Source organism: Podarcis pityusensis, assembly GCF_964106645.2.
Source record: "Podarcis pityusensis genome assembly, chromosome: 9".
NCBI lineage: Eukaryota > Metazoa > Chordata > Lepidosauria > Squamata > Lacertidae > Podarcis > Podarcis pityusensis.
This window is the reverse complement of record NC_138034.1, coordinates 64,912,602-64,932,936: the sequence shown is the minus strand read 5'-3', so window position 1 is coordinate 64,932,936 and position 20,335 is coordinate 64,912,602. Positions and strand designations below refer to the sequence as shown.

At 45.5% G+C, this 20,335-nt stretch overlaps 1 protein-coding gene across 1 annotated transcript in view; it reads right to left on the bottom strand.

Moving 5' to 3' along the window:
• RASGEF1B (RasGEF domain family member 1B) overlaps positions 1-9,237 on the bottom strand; it is a 260,591-nt gene extending 251,354 nt beyond the window's left edge. The window contains exon 1 of the mRNA XM_081020922.1: positions 9,027-9,237. Coding sequence (XP_080877048.1) covers positions 9,027-9,095 — 69 coding nt within the window. The 5' untranslated portion in view covers positions 9,096-9,237. The remainder of the gene's footprint in view (positions 1-9,026) is intronic.
• Positions 9,238-20,335: the final 11,098 nt, after the last annotated feature.

Here is a 20,335-nt window from a genome sequence, read left to right as displayed (position 1 = left end):
TCAGTAGCGGAACTGGGTTCCACACAGTCACAAAAACAAAAGAACCACAAGAACGCAAAATAAATAGCAAAATCAGACAGACCTCAGCGTAACACTCAAAACGAAAGTGTGGCACTCAAAATGGAGCATGTTTGGCTTCCGAAAAACATTCGCAAACTGGAACACTTACTTCCGGGTTTGCAGTGTTCAGGTTCCAAGTTGTCTGAGTACCAAGCCGTTTGAGAACCAAGGTACCACTGTAGTGTGACGCTAAGCAAAGGTGACTCTGAGAAATTTGCTAGTTTGGAGAAGTACGCAATCTGCTCAAAGCCCCTTGGAGAAGAAGTGGGGTAGAAGTATAATGAAAGAAACTTCACCTTTCTCTCTCGAATAAACAACATCTGGACTTCACAAGCTAAGTATGAGACTGGAGTCAAAAGAAGCTACATCGCCATGGGAATCCCCACTCATCCGCCTTGGTACCCGGGATTTCTTGATGCAGGATGCAAAAGACTGAACCTGCACTTTGACATGCAAGCCATATGCTCTGCTATAGAGGCAAGCTCTCTCTGTTCCTGCCTGTCACTTCAGGGATCTTTTCGAGGCTGATCTATCTAGCCTCAGGGCTTGTTATTAATATTGTCATCTAAACACACACACACACCCCCGAGGAAAGAAGTGTTTCGTCTCCACAGGGGTTCACAGTGCAATGCTTCATCTTAAGAACACCAGCAAACAATGATCATTTCACTCTTTTTTCTCTCTCCCCACCAAGCCTTCTTTCAAAGGCAATGTTAACCGAGGGAGGCTTGCTCAGGAATAAGTTGCAAATAAAAAGGCGCAGGATTTCAATGCAAAAGCCTGGGCCAAGTGAGAAATTGGTCAGCGGCTTCTGCAAGGCAGCTTGAACCACTCTTTCAGCGCAAACCTACTATTGCCAAGGTCACCCAGTATCAAACTAGATGTGATGATATCCAGATCTTTGGGTGAATGCAGCTGTTGGCTCAAATAAAACTTGGATGATTTGCCTTAAGCAAAGCATTTCTTTAAAACAGAAAGAGGAGAAGGGGCAGGAGAACTGGGGTGCGATGCAAAAAATGTGAGGCTCAGGAATGGGGACCTAACTGAGATCCTGGGCTGCATGCTCACCACACCTTTAAGGCACCTTCCCACCCCTAAATAATCCTGGGAGTTGTGGTTCGCAACGGGTGCTGGGAATTGATAGCACTGTGCAGGGTAAGTGACAAGATTCTTTGGGAGAAGCCATGTGTTTTAAATGTCTAGTATGCACATGGCCTTATTTATTGGAGGTACCAGGAACCGGACCTGGGGCGTTCGGGCCAAACTACATCTTACACCAAGAGACCCGTGTTTAATTCCTCATTTTTATTTCCCTAAATGTGGAGGTGAGGTTGTTGCAAATTTAATCCTCCAGGTATTGTGAGCTAGGGACATACAGTGGTACCTTGGGTTAAGAACTCAATTCGTTCCGGAGGTCCATTCTTAACCTGAAACTGTTCTTAACCTGAGGTACCACTTTAGCTAATGGGGCCTCCCGCTGCCACTGCCGTGCAATTTCTGTTGTCATCCTGAAGCAAAGTTCTTAACCCGAGGTACTATTTCTGGATTAGCAGAGTCTGTAACCTGAAGCATCTGTAACCCAAGGTATCACTGTATAAACCTGTTTCCTGTGTTTCTACTTTCCCAATTTAAATTCACCCCACATCCTGGCTTTTTGGTTCCGTGGTGAGAAAATGCAGGTGTGATACACGGGGACCTATATTTTCTCTCCTGCGGACAAAAGTAGCAGCTTGAGTGGGGCAATTTAGATTGGGGAAACAGTAGGGAGGCAAATGGTTAAATGCCCCCCAGCCCTCATGCTGCTTCCCCATTTATACCAGCAGCACACAGGCACACACTCGCAGTTGTATCAAAGTCAGGCTCCCCTGGAGAAACTTCTTGCTGGCTCCTTCTACACTCAAAGCATGTCCTCTGCGGCTGAGCTACAACCCCTCCCCCTACATCCAATCCAAGGGACTATTTTGTATGCCATGAAGCTTTCCCCAGCCCTTCTTCTCCCTCCTGGAAATCCATGATAGTTTTGCAATGGATTTCCCCTGCAAGTGGGATTATTGCTGTTCAGCTATTTCCACTGGCTGCCTATATTTACAGTGAGATTAATGAATCCTTTATTAAAGCCCCTGCTATTGAGATTGAACTTTATTCACGGCAAACTGGGCAGCGTGTAAAGCTATGCATAGTTTTAATTAGTCCATTTCCCTCAGAGGCCTTCGGCTTGAGGTTCGGGGAAGGAATCTGAGTGGCTGTCAATAAATTAAACCATTACATGAATGCAGCAATAGTCCTTTCTCTTTATTCACTGCTGAAAGCTCTATATTTAGGACACCTAGAAACCCAAAGTGATTCATCAAAGAGTCCATTATTCTTCAGGAGCTTAGGCTTTTCTGCTTCTCAGTGGGATTCCTGCTTCTTTGAGGACTGCGTTCAAGGCATAAATTCAACAGATGAAGATGGGGTTCCAGTTCCCTGAAAAACAGAATATATCTCCCATTCCTAAGCTCCCATAAGCCCCTTTGTGTACCTGTTGGGTTTCCCAATAGGAGATTAGGGGACTCTACCAGTATACTGGTGGCCATTGAAGGACTTTCTCCATCTACAGCAGCCATGGGGAACCCTGTGACTCTCCAGAGGTTGCTGGGCTTCAACAGGGCTGTCTTTGGTCTTTCACATTTCAGCAACACCCTGTGCCAGGCCAAATTCAGCACGCCACCCAGCCTCTCACCTTCGGTTCTGCTCAATTCACTATGCCATAGTTGCGTAGCCCTGTGGCTCCCACTAGGCTCGGTGCCCAGTGTGGCAGAACTGGTCACACTGCCCTAAATCGACCTCTGACTCCAACTATAATTACCGGTACATGATTCTAATATCCTATGAAACACCCGTTACTCAAGCTTTAGTTTCGGGTTGAGCTCCTAGACAACATCATGCCAAAAGTTTCCCCTTTCTCCAAAACTGGAGGTATCATCCCTGGTTAGTTTATTTATTTGCATATATTTATTAAAACATTGGGACACGGGTGGCGCTGTGGGTTAAACCACTGAGCCTAGGACTTGCCAATCAGAAGGTCAGCAGTTCGAATCCCCGCAACGGGGTGAGCTCCCGTTGCTCGGTCCCTGCTCCTGCCAACCTAGCAGTTCGAAAGCACATCAAAGTGCAAGTAGATAAATAGGTACCGCTCCAGCGGGAAGGCTAACGGTGTTTCCATGTGCTGCTCTGGTTCGCCAGAAGCGGCTTAGTCATGCTGGCCACATAGAGCAAGATGAGCACAGCAACCCCAGAGTCGGCCATGACTGGACCTAATGGTCAGGGGTCCCTTTATTAAAACATTTATCAACCACCACTCAGAGAGCATCTTACAAAAGAGGGAAAGAAATACAAACACAATAAGACGTAACAGGCAAATTTGGCAGACACTTAACAAGTCCTGCATAAATGAACACACATCAAATTGCCTAGGGCAGTGATGGCCAAACTTGGCCCTCCTGCTGTTTTGGGACTACAATTCCCATCCTCCCTGACCACTGGACCTGTTAGCTAGGGATGATGGGAGTTGTAGTCCCAAAACAGCAGGAGGGCCAAGTTTGGCCATCACTGGTAGGCAAATGAAAATAAAACCACTGCCTTTTTTCTCTCTTAAAAGTGATGTCAGGCAAACTTTTCTGGGGACAGACTTCCATGAAAGGGTGCTATGACTGAAAATGCCCCATCTCTATTCACGATGGCTACACAGACACCATAAATTTAAAGCACAGATGATCCCACCCACCCCTCAAAATCCTGGGAGCTATAGTTCACTTTTCACAGGGCTGTAATTCCCAACACCCTCAAACTACAGTTCTCAAGATTCTTGGGAGGTGCTTTAAATGTGCTTTGAATTTCTACCACCCACTTTACTTTACATGTTGGGTGAAGTGAGGTATCTGAGGCAGCACTTAATGGTCTGACAGTTTCATGCATGGGGAGGGGGAGATATGTGATTCAGGATTCCTGGGTCCTAAGCTTTTAAAGCCAGCACTTTGCATTGCGCTTGAAAATGGACACACACACACACACCAGCTCAGTCTTCCTCTCAGACGTCAGAGTCACAAGGCTGTACATATCTCAAAATTTGCAGCACTGAATCTAAAACCTGCTGGAAATGTAAAGAAAAAGATGGTACATTTTATCATATGTGGTGGGAATGCAAAAGGGTTAGAAATTACTGGGAAATGATATATAATGAATTGAAAAAAAATGTTTAAAAAGACTTTTGTTAAGAAGCCAGAAGCATTCCTCCTAGGAATTTTAGATCAAGATTTAAAAAAAGGAAATTGGAAATTATTTATGTATGCAACAACAGCGGCAAGAATTATATTAGCACAAGCTTGGAAGACAGAAGAAATACCAATGAAAGAACAATGGCAAGGGAAACTTATGGAACATGCAGAACTGGCAAAATTAACAGATGAAATACATGAAAAGGATAACAAAGACTTTAAAAGAGAATGGGAACCATTTGCAACATATATGAAGAAACAACATAAAGAATTGGACTCACTGGCAGGGTTTGAATAAACAAACACAATTGTATGTAACAAAAAGTAAGATTATATGTATTGGGAAAATTTGGGGAAACAACACGGAGGGTGAGTAATGTGGAAATAAAACAAAATGGGAATATGAGGGAAGTCCAGGGGAGGAGGGGGGAAATATGGGAAATTGTTAGAGAAGTATTTTTAGAGGATGTATACATGGGGAAACCAATAAAAATATTTTTTAAAAAATAAATTTGCAGCACTGGGCGGGGGGGAACCCTACATGGTCTGGTGAATCCAAAGATACATTTGAAACATCAAACACGCCCACAGAGAAGCTAAAGGCCTCTTTCATCCAACACACAAAAGCAATTCCAGCCGAAGAAAGTATCAAATGGAATTAGAAGCGCTTGCTAATTCACCCTCTGTTCACCCCCGAGTACCAAATGCTTCCCGACACTCAACTTGATGATGCTGAAGCCTTTTGTGCTGTCAAATGTAGGCGCTGCCAGAGGAGCCAGTTAATTTTAGACGACCCCAAGAGCTGGTTGGCTGTGCCTGTGCCTTTTTGATGGGAATTTTGGGCGGCGGCAAATTGCTCTCATGGATCTGAAGTGCGCATGGCACGGGATGCCAAAACATTGCACGGAATACATCTTGAAGTGAAATAACAATAATTAACAAATGTCCTCCTACACATGTGTCAAATGAAGAAGCAAAAGCTTGCAGTGCTTGAAGTTCTGTTCCTTAGTAGTTCCTGCCATGGCTTGTGAGGCCATCACAGATAAGGCCCTGCTCCTTGCAGACACTGATCTAACCATCGCAGACTATTGAGTTCTAAGCAGCATGTCATTCAATGATCACATTGTGGTGGGGAAGAGAAGGGTTCTGATGGGGCAAGTCATCCCCAAAGGTCTTCTGGACCAAGGGGCTTCATAAGCAAAAGCCCATCGCTTTGAATTGTGCTCAGAAACTAATCGGGAGCTAGTATAATTCCTTCACCACAGCTCCTTCATGCTCCCATCACCTCCCTTGCAATCTTTAACTGGATAATGGTACACACACCCAGCTTTCTCCCACAGTGAGCATCTGAAACTTCTTATAAAAGTGATTTGCAAAGGAGGCAATTATATCCTTGCCAGTTGCAAAAACCCAGCCTTCACCTGTTGCAATTTTTTAAAAAGTTTTTATTGGGTTTTTTAAAACTAGTTCCCCAAGTAGATTTCTCCCAGCCACAGACCTAATCATCCCATCAGAGTCTGAAGTCTAGAGGTATATTTTTTCTTTCTTTTAAAATACAAATTGCTTCCTCCATGGTAGAAGGGGGGGCCTAAATAGGTGGAGTTTTGGAGGGACTGTACAAGTTGCCATCTGAGCATCTGATGTACGCTCTGTGCTGTCTGCTGAGAGGAGTAAATTTGCTTCTTCTTATGCCCCCCTCCTTGCGTATTTGTCAATAAGCACATATTACAAAGGCAGATACATCACCTTGCCGACAAAGGTCCGTATAGTTAAAGCTATGGTTTTCCCAGTAGTGATGTATGGAAGTGAGAGCTGGACCACAAAGAAGGCTGATCACTGAAGAATTGATGCTTTTGAATTATGGTGCTGGAGGAGACTCTTGAGAGTCCCGTGGACTGCAAGAAGATCAAACCGATCCATTCTTAAGGAAATCAGCCCTGAGTGCTCACTGGAAGGACAGATCCTGAAGCTGAGGCTCCAGTACTTTGGCCACCTCATGAGAAGAGAAGACTCCCTGGAAAAGACCCTGATGTTGGGAAAGATGGAGGGCACAAGGAGAAGGGGATGACAGAGGACAAGATGGTTGGGCAGTGTTCTCGAAGCTACCAGCATGAGTTTGACCAAACTGCGGGAGCCAGTGGAAGACAGGAGTGCCTGGCGTACTCTGGTCCATGGGGGTCACGAAGAGTCGGACACGACTAAACAACTAAACAACAACAACACAAAGGCCCCACAACTCTTCGGAACCCCTTCCTCCAAAAGGAAAATAAACATGGCAGTGCTTGTTAATTAGGTCCTTTCTGGGCTTATATTTTAGGTTCTGGGGAGCCTGTATGGAAGAAGCAGGTCTTACTGTGCAAAAACACAGGATCAACAAAAGAGGGGTGCTTTCTGTAAAGCCATTAACACAAGAGCCTACCAAGGCCTAACTGCACCACAGGTGTGTTTTAGAGCAGCCCAGGTGAGCCATCAGTGAAGCCTGCATGAGCTGAGAGCACACCCTAAAACATCACCCAGAATCCCTTGCAGTGGATTCCCAGGTTCCCTGGTGCAGAGAGCTAGAAAATCTGTGGCTTAAGGCTTCTGTCCCAGGAACTCAGCCCAGTGTGTCTTCCAAGAAAACGTCCTTAGCACTGGGCTGCTATAATATTCCTCCCTGCCTCCACTTTGTATTCAAATTTCTGCTGACAAAGAGCTGAGGACAGCACAAAATACACTGGGCTTAATCTTTACTTTTGCCATAAATCATGCTTATTGCTCGCTGCCTTCCTGTCATTGTTGGCTGCAAGTTGCCTGTGCTGGACTGGCTGGAGGTGGCATGATCCCAAACATGGAGCCAAAACTCCATACTATGGGTGGATTTACTCTATATCTGTGTGTCTCCTTTCCGCAGGGAGACATAAGTGGGAGTGGCCTCTTTTGAGCCTCACCACAAGCCAGTGAGGTAGGCTAGCCTGAGAGACAGTGGCAGCCCCAAGGCCATACCAGGTGGAGCAGGGATAGCTCAGTTGGTACGAGACTCTTGATCTCAGGGTTGTGGGTTCAAGCCCAGCACTGGGCCAAAGATTTCTGCATTGCAGGGGGTTGGACTAGATGATCATTGTGGTTCCTTCTAACTCTACAATATGAAACCCAGTGGTTCCTTGCCCATATCCAGCATTATTGGGAGGGAGAGCCATAACTCAGTGGCAAAGCATCCGTTCTGGCATCTCCCTGGCATCTCCAGGTAAGGCTTGGAGAGAACTTTGACTAAAATCCTGGAGTAAAAGTAAAGGGACCCCTAACCATTAGGTCCAGTCGTGGCCGACTCTGGGGTTGAGGCACTCATCTCACTCTCGAGGGAGCCGGCGTACAGCTTCCGGGTCATGTGGCCAGCATGACTAAGCCGCTTCTGGCGAACCAGAGCAGCGCACAGAAACGCCGTTTACCTTCCCACTGGAGCGGTACCTATTTATCTACTTGCACTTTGACATGCTTTCGAACTGCTAGGTTGGCAGGAGCAGGGACCAAGCAACGGGAGCTCACCCCATCACAGGGATTTGAACTGCTGACCTTCTGATCGGCAAGTCCCAGGCTCTGTGGTTTAACCCACAGCACCACCCACGTCCCTGGAGAGACACCACCAATCAGTGGGTCCCCAGATGTTGTTGGACTACAACTCCCATCATCCCTGAGCTAGGGGTGATGGGAGTTGTAGTTCAACAACATCTGGGGACCCACAGGTTGAGAAAGGCTGGTTTAGACAGTACCGAGCAAGCTAGACCAGTGCTCAAACTCAGGACAACACAGCTTCCTGTGTTCCTGCGTACGCGTATCAACCTATACATTCCAACTTTAGAAGTCGTGCCGTCTAAGCAAGATGGAACCTCACCAAAAAATGCAAAACCAGCTTTCAAACTCCTAAATACAACGCCCAGGAGCTGAGCCAAAGTTGGCCAAAGTCATCTCAGGTTCTTATTAGCAAGAAGCGTCTTGCATCGCTGATACTTAGAAAGCACACACGAGTCTGCAACCTTCTTTCCCCTCTGTCGTTTTCCAGCTCCGCCACAGTTAAAATACACCACCTTCATTCACATTCTGGACCTTGTGTTCCCCTCTACACACACACACACACACACACACACACACACACACACTTGCATTTGACAGTTTACTGGAAGTCACTTTCTAGTTCAAGTGCAATTTCCTTTGGGGAATCAACAGAGGATGCAGACTTTACAGCAAGAACCTCTTCCTAGACTAACAAGTGCCCTGGCTCCTTTCTCCACCCGCCTGCCCCCCCCCCCCACCACAGCAGGATGATTTCAATCCTCCAGAGAAGCAGTCAGGAAATATCCCTGCTTGGGGAAAAGCTACAGATATCCCCAGCATGTGCTGCGGATGTCAAGAGGGTGCAATTAAACTCCAGTCAACTGACAGCTAACGCACTGATGTGTCAAGTAGAAGTCAGTTCTGCTCTTGCATTGGAGAACCACAGGTGGGTCCATCTCCTCCACAACCACCACCACCCTTCTTTTTACCCCACCCAGAAAGCAGGCTGGCTAGCACTTGGAGGGGTGGGGGTGGCTGTGATGACCGAGGAGCCCTGATCTGGCCAAAGGACCATTGAGGCATTTTAAAGAAGCAAGCAAGCAAGCAGAAATGCAACAAGGATATCATCAGGTTTTTTTTAGCTTGCACCTGCACCCCGCAAAACCCCCTGGCGCTTACCTCGAACATGGGGGAGTGTCCCTTGCCCGGCAATGTGCAGCCCAGAAGCACCGCGAGAAACTTTGCCATATACAAGCAGAGAGGAAGGGTTTTCGCCCAGAGATCTTGTTGACACTGTGCCAGGTAGAATATCGTTTGGAGGCGTAGCAGCAGCAGCAGCAGCAGCGGCAGCGGCAGAGAAAGAGAGGTGCTTCCTTAGAGCCAAGCCCTGGCCATTCCTTCCAAGAGAGAGAGGGTCTTGTTTATCCAAGCTCTTCCTGCCCCACCATTGTGCCAAGGAGATGGTACGATGGTGCGGAGGATCCCCTCCTGACTCGCCCAGGTCTGAAGCGGCCTGAATTTGCGAGAGGTAAGGTGGGAATTGGACAGATCCACGGCAAAAGAGGGGACCAGAGCTGTGTGATGCTTGCTTCCAGCCTTTCCCAGCAAATGTCACTATTACTACAGTGAAAAGGGGGAAGGGCCCCGCAAGGGGGAGGCAAGAGGGACAACGGTTGCAGCGCATGAAACAGCTGGGAGGGGGGGAGGAAAAAGGCATCGCCTTCTGCATCACTGGGTGGTTTTAGAGGAAAGGGGGAGCGCAGGATCAGAGCTGCGCCAAACTGTCTGTTCGCAACAAGAGCCGAAAAGGGGTCAGGAGGCTAGCAAAGGAAACTGTTTCAGATCTAAAGCAGGATCTTTGCGCATCAATTTCCAGGCTGGCTAGGGGTGTGCAAGCCAGGTCGTTTCTGATCCCACAGCAATGTTATGTAGATTGGGCACTTCTGCCGCAATTGCACACACACTCAAAAAGAAAAGATTTGTGTCACGTGCAAATTTGCGTTCTGTTTTGCAAGTGGGGTGGAGGTTCCCTCCCCTCAAAAAGAAAAAAAGGTCAAGGGCGAAGCAGAAGTGGAAAAAAAAAATGAATGTCAGTGGAACTTTCCCCCATAACATTGTTTCCATATTGTTGTTGTTGTTGTTGTTTAGTCACTTAGTCGTGTCCGACTCTTCGTGACCCCCTGGACTAGAGCACACCAGGCACTCCTGTCTTCCACTGCCTCCCGCAGTTTGGTCAAACTCATGTTGGTAGCTTCGAGAACACAGTCCAACCATCTCGTCCTCTGTCGTCCCCTTCTCCTTGTGCCCTCCATCTTCCCCAACATTGGGGTCTTTTCCAGGGAGTCTTCTCTTCTCATGAGGTGGCCAAAGTACTGGAGCCTCAGCTTCAGGATCTGTCCTTCCAGTGAGCACTCAGGGCTGATTTCCTTCAGAATGGATCGGTCTGATCTTCTTGCAGTCCATGGGACTCTCAAGAGTCTCCTCCAGCACCATAATTCAAAAGCATCAATTCTTCGGCGATCAGCCTTCTTTATGGTCCAGCTCTCACTTCCATACATCACTACTGGGAAAACCATAGCTTTAACTATGGTTAGAAAGGGCTTAACTGGTTGGATTTCTGCCTGCCGCACAGCTGTTCCCCAGCGCCAATGCTAAACCATGTAAAAGAACTCAAATTACAGATAAAGGTAGGTAGCCGTGTTGGTTTGCTGTAGTCAAAACAAAATAAAAAAATTCCTTCCAGTAGCACCTTAGAGACCAACTAAGTTTGTTATTGGTATGAGCTCATACCAATAACAAACTTTGTTGGTCTCTAAGGTGCTACTGGAAGGAATTTTTTTATTTTGTTTCAAGTTACAGAAATGGCAAGCCAGTTACTGCAGGTCTTTCGACGGTTGATCTAAGTGTGGCTACGCTACACTCTACGCTTGGAGCAGGACCTGATATGTCATTTCAGATGGGAAGCAGCTGGGTTGTCAGGAGAGATATAGGATTTGCAGCAACCGGGGTCCACTCTTGGATAAATTCAAGGTTAAATTGTTTAAGAGCAAACAGCAGTGTGTTCTGAACACAAACGCTGTGGTTATTTATTATTTATTCCTCATAAAATAAGTACAGCAATGCAATCAGCACAGGTCAAACCACCACTTTTTCCTCTCCAAAGGGAGTTGAGCCTGTGACTTGACGTTTAAGTGTTTATACCAGCAAAAACAGAGACCAAAGGAAAGCAAAAGCAGCCACAGCCACATATGCAGTCGGTCATAGTGGCTTCCAAAAGGGAGGAGAATCTTGCCTTTTTGCTTTGCAAGAATTCTAGCAACCCAGAAGCATTCAGAAGTCTGATACAAATTGCCCTGTTGTCTGTTGATCCCTTTCCCTTGCTCAGCCTTGGTTTCTGTATTACACCCACGACATAGAAGAAGTGGGAAACTTGTGGCCCAGCATTTCCCACCAACCCCAACCAGCATGGCCAATGGGCAGGGATGATGTCTATTGCAGTCTAGAGGGCATTGCAGAGGGCTGGACTAGATGACCCTTGAAGTCCCTTCCAACTTTGCAATTCTATTATTCTATTATTCTAGGTTCCCCACTCCTGGTAGACAAGGCCAGCCCAAGACTTTTTTTCTGCTGTGTGTGAAGGATGGAGTGCGGCCTTCCCTATTCCATATACAGAAGATGACAGGATTGGCAGCTGACCCTTAAATATATATATATATATATATATATATATATATATATATATATATTCTGTTTTACAATTTAAAGTACTCATTGTTACATCCTTAAGATATCCATCACTTCCCTTCGTCTTTTTCCCTGGTTCATTTTACGTATCATAAATCCCTGCATATTTTACAGAAACTATACCATTCAGTATTCCATTATTACATCCATCAAAACTTATTTACACTGTTGAATTTATCTTACTGCTGCCAGCGTTTTCAGTGAGTCTGTTATTCTACAGAGGCAGACAGCTCAGGCTCAAAACAAGCACGAATCACTGTTGCTGGAGCACCAGCTCAGGAAGATTGGAGCAGGCAAGAGGAGTTCAGGAAGAAAAGGGGTTGGAGTAATGACCCTTGGGTCCCTTACAACTCTGTGATCAGGCATAGGCAGACTCGGCCCTCCAGATGTTTTGGGACTACAATTCCCATCATCCCTGACCACTGTTAGCTAGGGATGATGGGAGTTGTAGTCCCAAAACATCTGGAGGGCCCAGTTTGCCTATGCCTGTCTATGATTCTATGAAAGCCCAGTCTGCCTTGGAGCATTGGCCACCTGAGGAGGCTGCCTCACCTTGCCTAATGATAGAGCTGGCCCCATCCATACATCCAGCTGTGCAAATGAAGGGAAAGCAAACCTGGAGCCCTGATCTCTTGCCTCTGAGTGGGGAAATCTTCCTTTACCTCTACAAATACCGGTGATGTTAATAAGCCTCCGAAGTTAAAAAAGAAAATAACATCCCTTCTCTAATTTCCTCCAGCGGTATAATGCTGATTTAGATAGTACTTTGCGGCTTCAAAGCACTTTGCGGGTATTAACTAATTAAACCTCTCACCACCCCTCTGCGGTAGGTAATGTGTGTTGAAAGGAATAATTTGAACTATTCTGACACATTGATAGCTTCTAAATTAACTACTCAGGGAAGGGAGGGAGGCAGCATAAGAGGCAGCCCCATGAAGTATTGGGCTGATAGCGGCACAACTGACAATGAACGATGGGGGGGGGTGGGAGAAAGAGAAATTTAACATGAATTTTATAAGGCTGTGGTAAAGAATTACCCAGAGGATTCCTGCCACACATCTCTCCATCCAAAAGCAAAGGGCAGGACAGAAAACATGGGCATTTTTAAAAAAAGATATGAGCCCTACAATAACTTCCCTAGAAGGGGAGTTTTATTAAGAAAGAGAAAGATTAACCTACTGAAAATATTACAGCTCCTTGAAGATATTATAATTTGCTGAAGAAACCTAACATTAATGAATGCTACAGAGAGGGCCACTGGCATTCTACAATTTGAAATTTTTGGTCCATAACACAAGGAAAAATCCTCTTTGGACTAATGGCTTTCTTTTATGAGTCTCAGTTAATTAAAAAAATACTTGATTAATCACCTGCCTTTCAGCAGGTTAATTTGAACAAATCTGCATATCACCAGAATCTCAAATTAGGTGGGTGCCTTTGAAGGTACCGAAGGGAATATGACATAACTTCCCGTTTGTGAAATAAATGCTACTCTAATGGTTTGAGGATTTGAATTGGACCAAGGACTGAACAGCTTCAAATCTCTACTCAGCCATGAAGTTCAGTGGGTGATCTTGGACCAACCACCATGTTTCACCTGACCTGACAAGGCCGTTGTGAGGATAAAATAGGGAAGCAGAGAAACAAACACATGTGTCACCTTCAGCTCCTTGAAGGAAGAATATAAATGTAACAAATAAATCTTTAATGTTTTTTCTTTCATTGGTGTTGGTGTTGACCTTTAAAGCCCTAAACGGCCTCAGCCCAGTATACCTGAAGGAGGGTCTCCACGCCCATCGTTCTGCCCGGACACTGAGGTCCAGCGCTGAGGGCCTTCTGGCAGTTCTCTCATTGCGAGAAGCAAAGCTACAGGGAACCAGGCAGAGGGCCTTCTCGGTAGTGGCACCCGCCCTGTGGAACACCCTCCCATCAGATGTCAAAGAGATAAACAACTACCTGACATTTAGAAGACATCTTAAGGCAGCCCTGTTCAGGGAAGTTTTTAATGTGTGACATTTTAATGTATTTTTAATCTTTGTTGGAAGCTGCCCAGAGTGGCTGGGGAGACCCAGCCGGGTGGGCAGGGTACAAATAATAAATTGTTGTTGTTGTTGTTTAGACGTTTAGTCGTGTCTGACTCTTTGTGACCCCATGGACCAGAGCACGCCAGGCACTCCTGTCTCCCACTGCCTCCCGCAGTTTGGTCAAACTCATGCTGGTATTATTATTATTATTATTATTATTATTATTATTCCACACCAATACCAAAAACAATCTAAAAATATTACAGAGGGGGGAAATATAAACTGCAAAAAGACTGGTCCCCTTAAGGATATGCCAGACCCTTCCTTGAATAAACACATATTGCAAAGTAGCCACATCTTCGGGGTATTCTCTCTCTCTCTCTCTCTCTCTCTCTCTCTCTCTCTCTCTCATACAGTGGAAACAAAATCCTGCATCATTGCCTCTGGGCTTCTCAACAAAGAACAGCTATGTGAACTATCTGCCATAAGAGAAGATAGCATGATTATGCAGCTACTGTAATTCTGAAGGTCTGCTTTAAATGATGGTCAGCTAACAGATGCATGCACCACAAGCAACTAAACGAGTGCCTTATTCTTGACAGGCACAGCAGAAGCCGGCGGCTTCACCCCCTGCCAGGCAACACCTTGCCTTCTCCTTCACCGCCCCAGCAGGTAGTAAGAGGAAAGACGCAGACGGTGGCACGGTTTTTGCTCTGACCTACAAACCGTGCCAGTGGCGCAGCAGGACGTAAACTCTGTGGCTGCCAGACCCACCTGGCCCTTATGCCGTTGAGGGCAAAAGGAGGGGTTCAGACCAGCCAGCAATCTTGGCCTAGAAATACAGGAGTCAAAGAATAACATTTCAACTACTCATCCCATCAGTTACTGTATTATTATTTATAATAATACCCCGCCCATCTGGCTGGGTTTCCCCAACCACTCTGGGCGGCTTTCAACAAAATATTAAAATACTGTAATACATCAAACATTAAAAGCTTCCCTAAACAGGGCTGCCTTCAGATGTCTTCTAAAAGTATGGTAGTTGTTGTTCTCTTTGGCATCTGGTGGGAGGGCGTTCCACGAGGCGGGTGCCACTACCGAGAAGGCCCTCTGCCTGGTTCCCTGTAACTTGGCTTCTTGCAGTGAGGGAACCGCCAGAAGGCCCTCAGCACTGGACCTCAGTGTCCGAGCAGAACAGTAGAGGTGGAGACACTCCTTCAGATAGCGTCTGAAGTAAAGAATAGTATTATGCCATTGACAGACACTAGGGGTTGCCACCCCTGCTTATTCCTGCTTGAGCTGGAAGATATATACCATATTTTTCCATGTATAACACGCCCCCTGCTTGAGATTTTTTTGGGGGAAGGTTGATGGAATCCTCATGGGGCCACACCTGACCAGAAGCTGCAGTTAGTGCAAAATACATTATTTTTCCGTGTAGAAGATGCCCCCATGTATAAGACAACCCCTGTTTTTTAAAACCCAGAATTAAGAAATTAAGCTGTTTAGGTTTGGGGGTGGGCTGGGGGGGGTCACTTCAGCCAGTCGCTCACCTGCCTGCCCGCCACTGCCAATCGCTTGCCACAGCCACTGCCTATTGCACACCTCGCCGCAGGCGCCAATTGTCTGCCCACTCGCTGCCACCAACAGCACAGCTGCCCACTTGCTGCAGCTGCCAATCGCCTGCCTGCCTCGCCACAACCGCCAGTCGCCTGTCCAATTGCCGCAGCCACAGCCAATCGCCAGCAGGCCTTGCCGCAGCCACCAATCACCCGCCCAATCGCCGCTGCCAATCTCCTGCTTGCTGCTGCCATTAATCAGACGTCCCCTCTCTGCATTCACTATCCGTTTATGAGACAACACCCAATTCTTCCCAAAAAATTTTTTGCAAAAAGCACCATCGTATACACAGAAAAATACGGTACAGCAGCTTGATGGATCAATGGGCAGAATAGCACCATTGTTTTACAGTGGTACCTCGGTTCTCAAACAAAATCCATTCCGGAAGCTTGTTCGGCTTCCGAAACATCTGAAAACCAAGGCGCGGCTTCGCATTGGTTGCAAGAGCTTCTTGCCCTCAGCAGAAGCTGCGTCACACGTTCGGGTTCCAAAAAGCATTCGGAAATGGGAGCACTTCCGGGTTTTTGGCGTTTGAGAACCGAAACGTACAACAACAGAGGCGTTTGGGAACCGAGGTCCCACTGTATTCTAATTCTTCCTTCCCAGCTTGAATTCAGCCATTTTTAAATGTGGAGCCGTTCTCTGTCACTGTGCAGAAAATGCCACCCAGTCCAGAAAGCGCTGAAAGCAAGCAGCACTAACAAAAGAAGGATATTCCTGAATCTTCCTTTGTGTCCTTGGCTTGAATTCCTCTTCGAACATTCTCAGCGTTAACCTCCCTGTGCCTGATGTCATAGGAGAGGTGTGGTCTTGTTCGCCCCAAGCAACCTGAGGGACCAATTTCAGGTCACAACCACAATTTAAGCAAATCTGATGCTCATTTAACCCATGTGGCTTTCCCCAAAGAATCCTGGGAACTGTAGTTTACCGCTTCCCAGAGCTACAGTTCCCAGTATCTTCAAGTGGTACTTAAGAACTTAATTCGTTCTGGAGGTCCGTTCTTAACCTGAAACTGTTCTTTTTTTTTTTTTTTAATAATATTTATTGCTTTTAAAAGTTACAAAAAAGAAAAAAAGAAAGAGAAAAACAATACAATATATAAACAATACAAGCCCACCCTATACCCATTGAACTAAACAGATGAACAAAGCAAGACAAAAACAATTTAAAAAAAAAAAAAACATCCCTCCTTTTCCATACTCTGTCCTTCATTCCCTTGTTTCCTCGACTTCCTCACACCTCCCTTCTTGTATCCCGCTTCTAGTACTTGTTTCAGCAAATCCTTTCCATCTTTCTCTATTTTCTGTCATATTATGAATAACATATTCTTTAACCTTATTTCCCATTAACGGTTGATTACTTATATACACCCAACTTCTTATAGCATTTCTGCTAAATCCATAAAATATCATTCCACCATTTTTCTAACAGTCATTACTTTAACAAAATTTCTAAATAAACACTTTAAATTTTCCATTAATCTTCCACTATCTCCTCTCCCTGGCTTCGGATTCTGCCAGTCCTTTCCGTCAGTTCCATATAATCCATCAACCTGGTGCCCTTATATCCGAGGCTCTTAAATCTCTTCCAAGTCCCTTCTGCAGGTCTTCTTCATATTCTTTGATGCTCAGGAGCAAATCTCGGGAAAACTCCAGCCTAGCAATACTTTTGTTCCTTCTGGACAGTTCAGCCAAATTTCCAAAGTTAAAAGTAAAGTCCATAGAGTGTTTCAGAACGTATTTCAGGATTCCTCCAATTCTAACGACCCCCAAAACTTCAAACTCCTCCAAGCCCAGGTCCATGTCCCAAAAGTCAGTCAATCCCTGGATAGAGGGTTCTTTCCAACTTTCCTTCTTCAGTCCAAGCCGGGATCCTAGCCTCAAAATTTGACTTTTGCTAGATTCAGTCATGAGAGACCTCAATTTATAATCCTCAATCTGTTTCTGAGAAATTAAGGATCCCGCTTGTACTACTTTTGGTTTCACATCATCAGCTTTCTCCTTTTTCTCCACCATTTTCACATCATCAGCTTTCTCCTTTTCCTCCACCGTTTGTCCAACCAAGATATGTTCCTGTACCAAATCCTGAGTTGTTTCTGTATTGACACTCACTTTTTGATTCAAATTAATCACGTTCTGTTCCAAGTTGTCAATTTTAGAGATCGTGCCATCTGTCTTTTTATGAAGCTGTTCCAGCGAGTAGTTTATCTTATATAATACAGTCACAATGGCTTCTCCTATCAACATTTTGAGTGATCCAAGGTCAGACTCTATTTTTCAGAATCTTATCTTGCAGCTGGAGCTCTCCCTGTTGCACTCCTGTAACAGTTTCACATGCTCCCTCTAGAGGGAAACAGTCTCCGTTTGTATCAATTCTTTCAAACACAACTCAAGCAAGTAACAATAGTTTCAATTTTCGGTTACTTTTTCCTCCATTTTTAAACGCAGAAGAGGACAATGGAGACAGTGCCTTTCTTATTTTAGCTAGCTGTCAAATCCGTTCTGTCAATAAACATTCCCCGAACGTCATCTGGCAGCCCTTTTCCAGGTTCAGAGCAGTGGCAATTTAATTTTGACTCTCTTCTGCAGGCACACTAAATCCAAAACTTCCCCTCTCTTCTCCTGCTTCCAAGAGGGGTTATATATTCTTGTCCGGTGGGAATTTAATCCTTTATCAAAAACTTTCAAAGACTTTAGCTTGTAACGTCTTTGCTTCAATCTATTTACAAAACGGGAGGCGGACTTCCTGTTTAGAGCCTTCCCATTAGCGCCAAATTAAAGTGTTTCAAGGTCCAATTTTCTGTTCTACTCACGGGTAGTCGTTTAAAATCCAATTGTCCACAAGAAAAAGTCAGCGCTCTCTGGCAACAGCAATGCGGCTTCACTCCGTGAAAGAAGCGGTCGATTCAAAGCACTGCGCCGCTCACCCCACGTCGCTCCGGATCCCCAAAACAGGGTTTCCCCGCGAGTAGGGGGGCGCAAATGGTGCCAGCCGAATCCCAGGTTCTCAGGCTTCTCCCACCTGTGATTTCTATGGGTCTCCGCCTTCACCGTGGCGGTCAGACCCTGCTTTTCACGGAGCAAATTCCTCCAGATCGGAGGAATTCAGCCATTGCCGGAGGCGCCTCCCTGGAAGTCCTTCTGTAAGATTTCTGGAAGATCCTTCTGTAAGATTTCATTATTTATACAGTGGTACCTTGGGTTAAGCACTTAATTCGTTCCGGAGGTCCGTTCTTAACCTGAAACGGTTCTTAACCTGAGGTACCACTTTAGCTAATGGGGCCTCCCACTGCCGCCACGCAATTTCTGTTCTCACCCTGAAGCAAAGTTCTTAACCCAAGGTACTATTTCTGGGTTAGCGGAGTCTGTAACCTGAAGTGTCTGTAACCTGAAGCATCTGTAACCCGAGGTACCACTGTAGAGTTTGCTTTCAATGTGCTATAAATTTATGGTGCGGATGAGACCTCAGAGACCTTTTTGGGCCTGACAAGACCGACAACTCTCAGACTGACTTCTTTCCCGTTTTGCTCTTTGAGGTGTTCTGCTCCTTTCCTCTTCCCCCCTCAATTTTGCTAACCACAGGGAGCCGGCGTGATGCCTGCATTATTACTGCTACCAACCCCCCCCCCCCAAAGATCCACAGACGGTCTGAGACGACTCCTGTCCAAAGGAAACAGCGCCGCTTGGCTCTCTTGGAGTCTGTTTTTAATAATGCAGCAGGAGACAGGACTTCACTTTGCAACAAAGGCAAGAGTTGGCTAATGAGGCCTCGACAGGCAGACACTTATCATTATTATTAATCATCGTCATAATCAGAGTCATTTCCTACCTAAATTATGACAGTAGCGCTTCATCAAGATACTCGATCTGTCACAGGTCTGGACATTCTGTCCTCTGCCGACAATCAGACAAGCCCCACGTTAAGTGCCATTGGAATCTCATTAGGAGGCTCCGTCAAGGAGCCCCACCTGGGGTTTTTTCACAGTTGGCTACAGAATACGATGCTGTGCAAGGTGGTCACACTGAATTCTTAACCCAAGGGGGGGCCTGCAAGGAGCATTTGAGCACAAGAGCCTCTGCCCTTCTCCAGCTGTTCAAAAGCATTTACTGCCTCCAGCTGAGGAGGCAAAGAATCACCATCATGGATAGTAGTCATTGATAGTCTTGTCCATTCGTGAATTTATCAATCTTTTAAGGCCATCCATTAAAGTCAAAACCATTCCACACAATCCCAGAGCAAGGAACACTGAGATATCAATGCAATATGCTGGGAGGAGCGCCAAAAGAAAAAATTCCATAGTATCAGCACAACTGGATATGTTCATTTGCCCCAGCAGCAACAAAACATGTCTCTCTCACTTTGGTCTCTACAGCAGTGGCTGTAATTTTCCTCTTTTTTTATTACATTTTAAAATTCATTTTCACTTTTAACATTTATCATCATACATAAACCATAATCATTTTACAAATAGGATTCTCAGTATCCCGGAACTTTGCTCCACCCCCCATAGTTTCCCCAGATATTCTTTTCAAACTGCATCGTATCATATTCTCCATGTTTTCTTAAAACTCAATTTTTATCATAGTTCTCACTTCATTGCAAGTGTTTTCAAAATCCTGCCAATGTTTTCAATTGTTTACAGTGTTCTTTCAAGTAACTTAGAAAATTTCCCCATTCATTGTCAAATTTATTGTCCTTTTGATCTCTGATTTCCCCAGTCATTTTCACCAATTTGGCGTAGTCCATCACCTGCCATTCTTCTTTTGTAGGTAGATTGTCCTCCTTCCATCTTTGGGCAAGTAACATCCGTGCAGCTGTTGTAGCATACAAAAATAGTCTCTTCTGATCCTTAAGTATTTCTGGACCTAAAATACCTAGTAAGAAAGCTTCAGGGTTTTTTACAAAGGTAATTTAAAACATTTTTTCAGCTCATTGTAAGTCATTTTCCAAAATACCTTCGTTGTTTTTTGCATGTCCACCACATGTGGCAAAATGTGCCTTCTTTCTGGTGCTGTAATTTCCCGATGCCCAACTTCATGCCAGAAGGCAAACTCTACCATTGTCTCCCAATACTGACGGATGCCAACAACAGTGTGATCA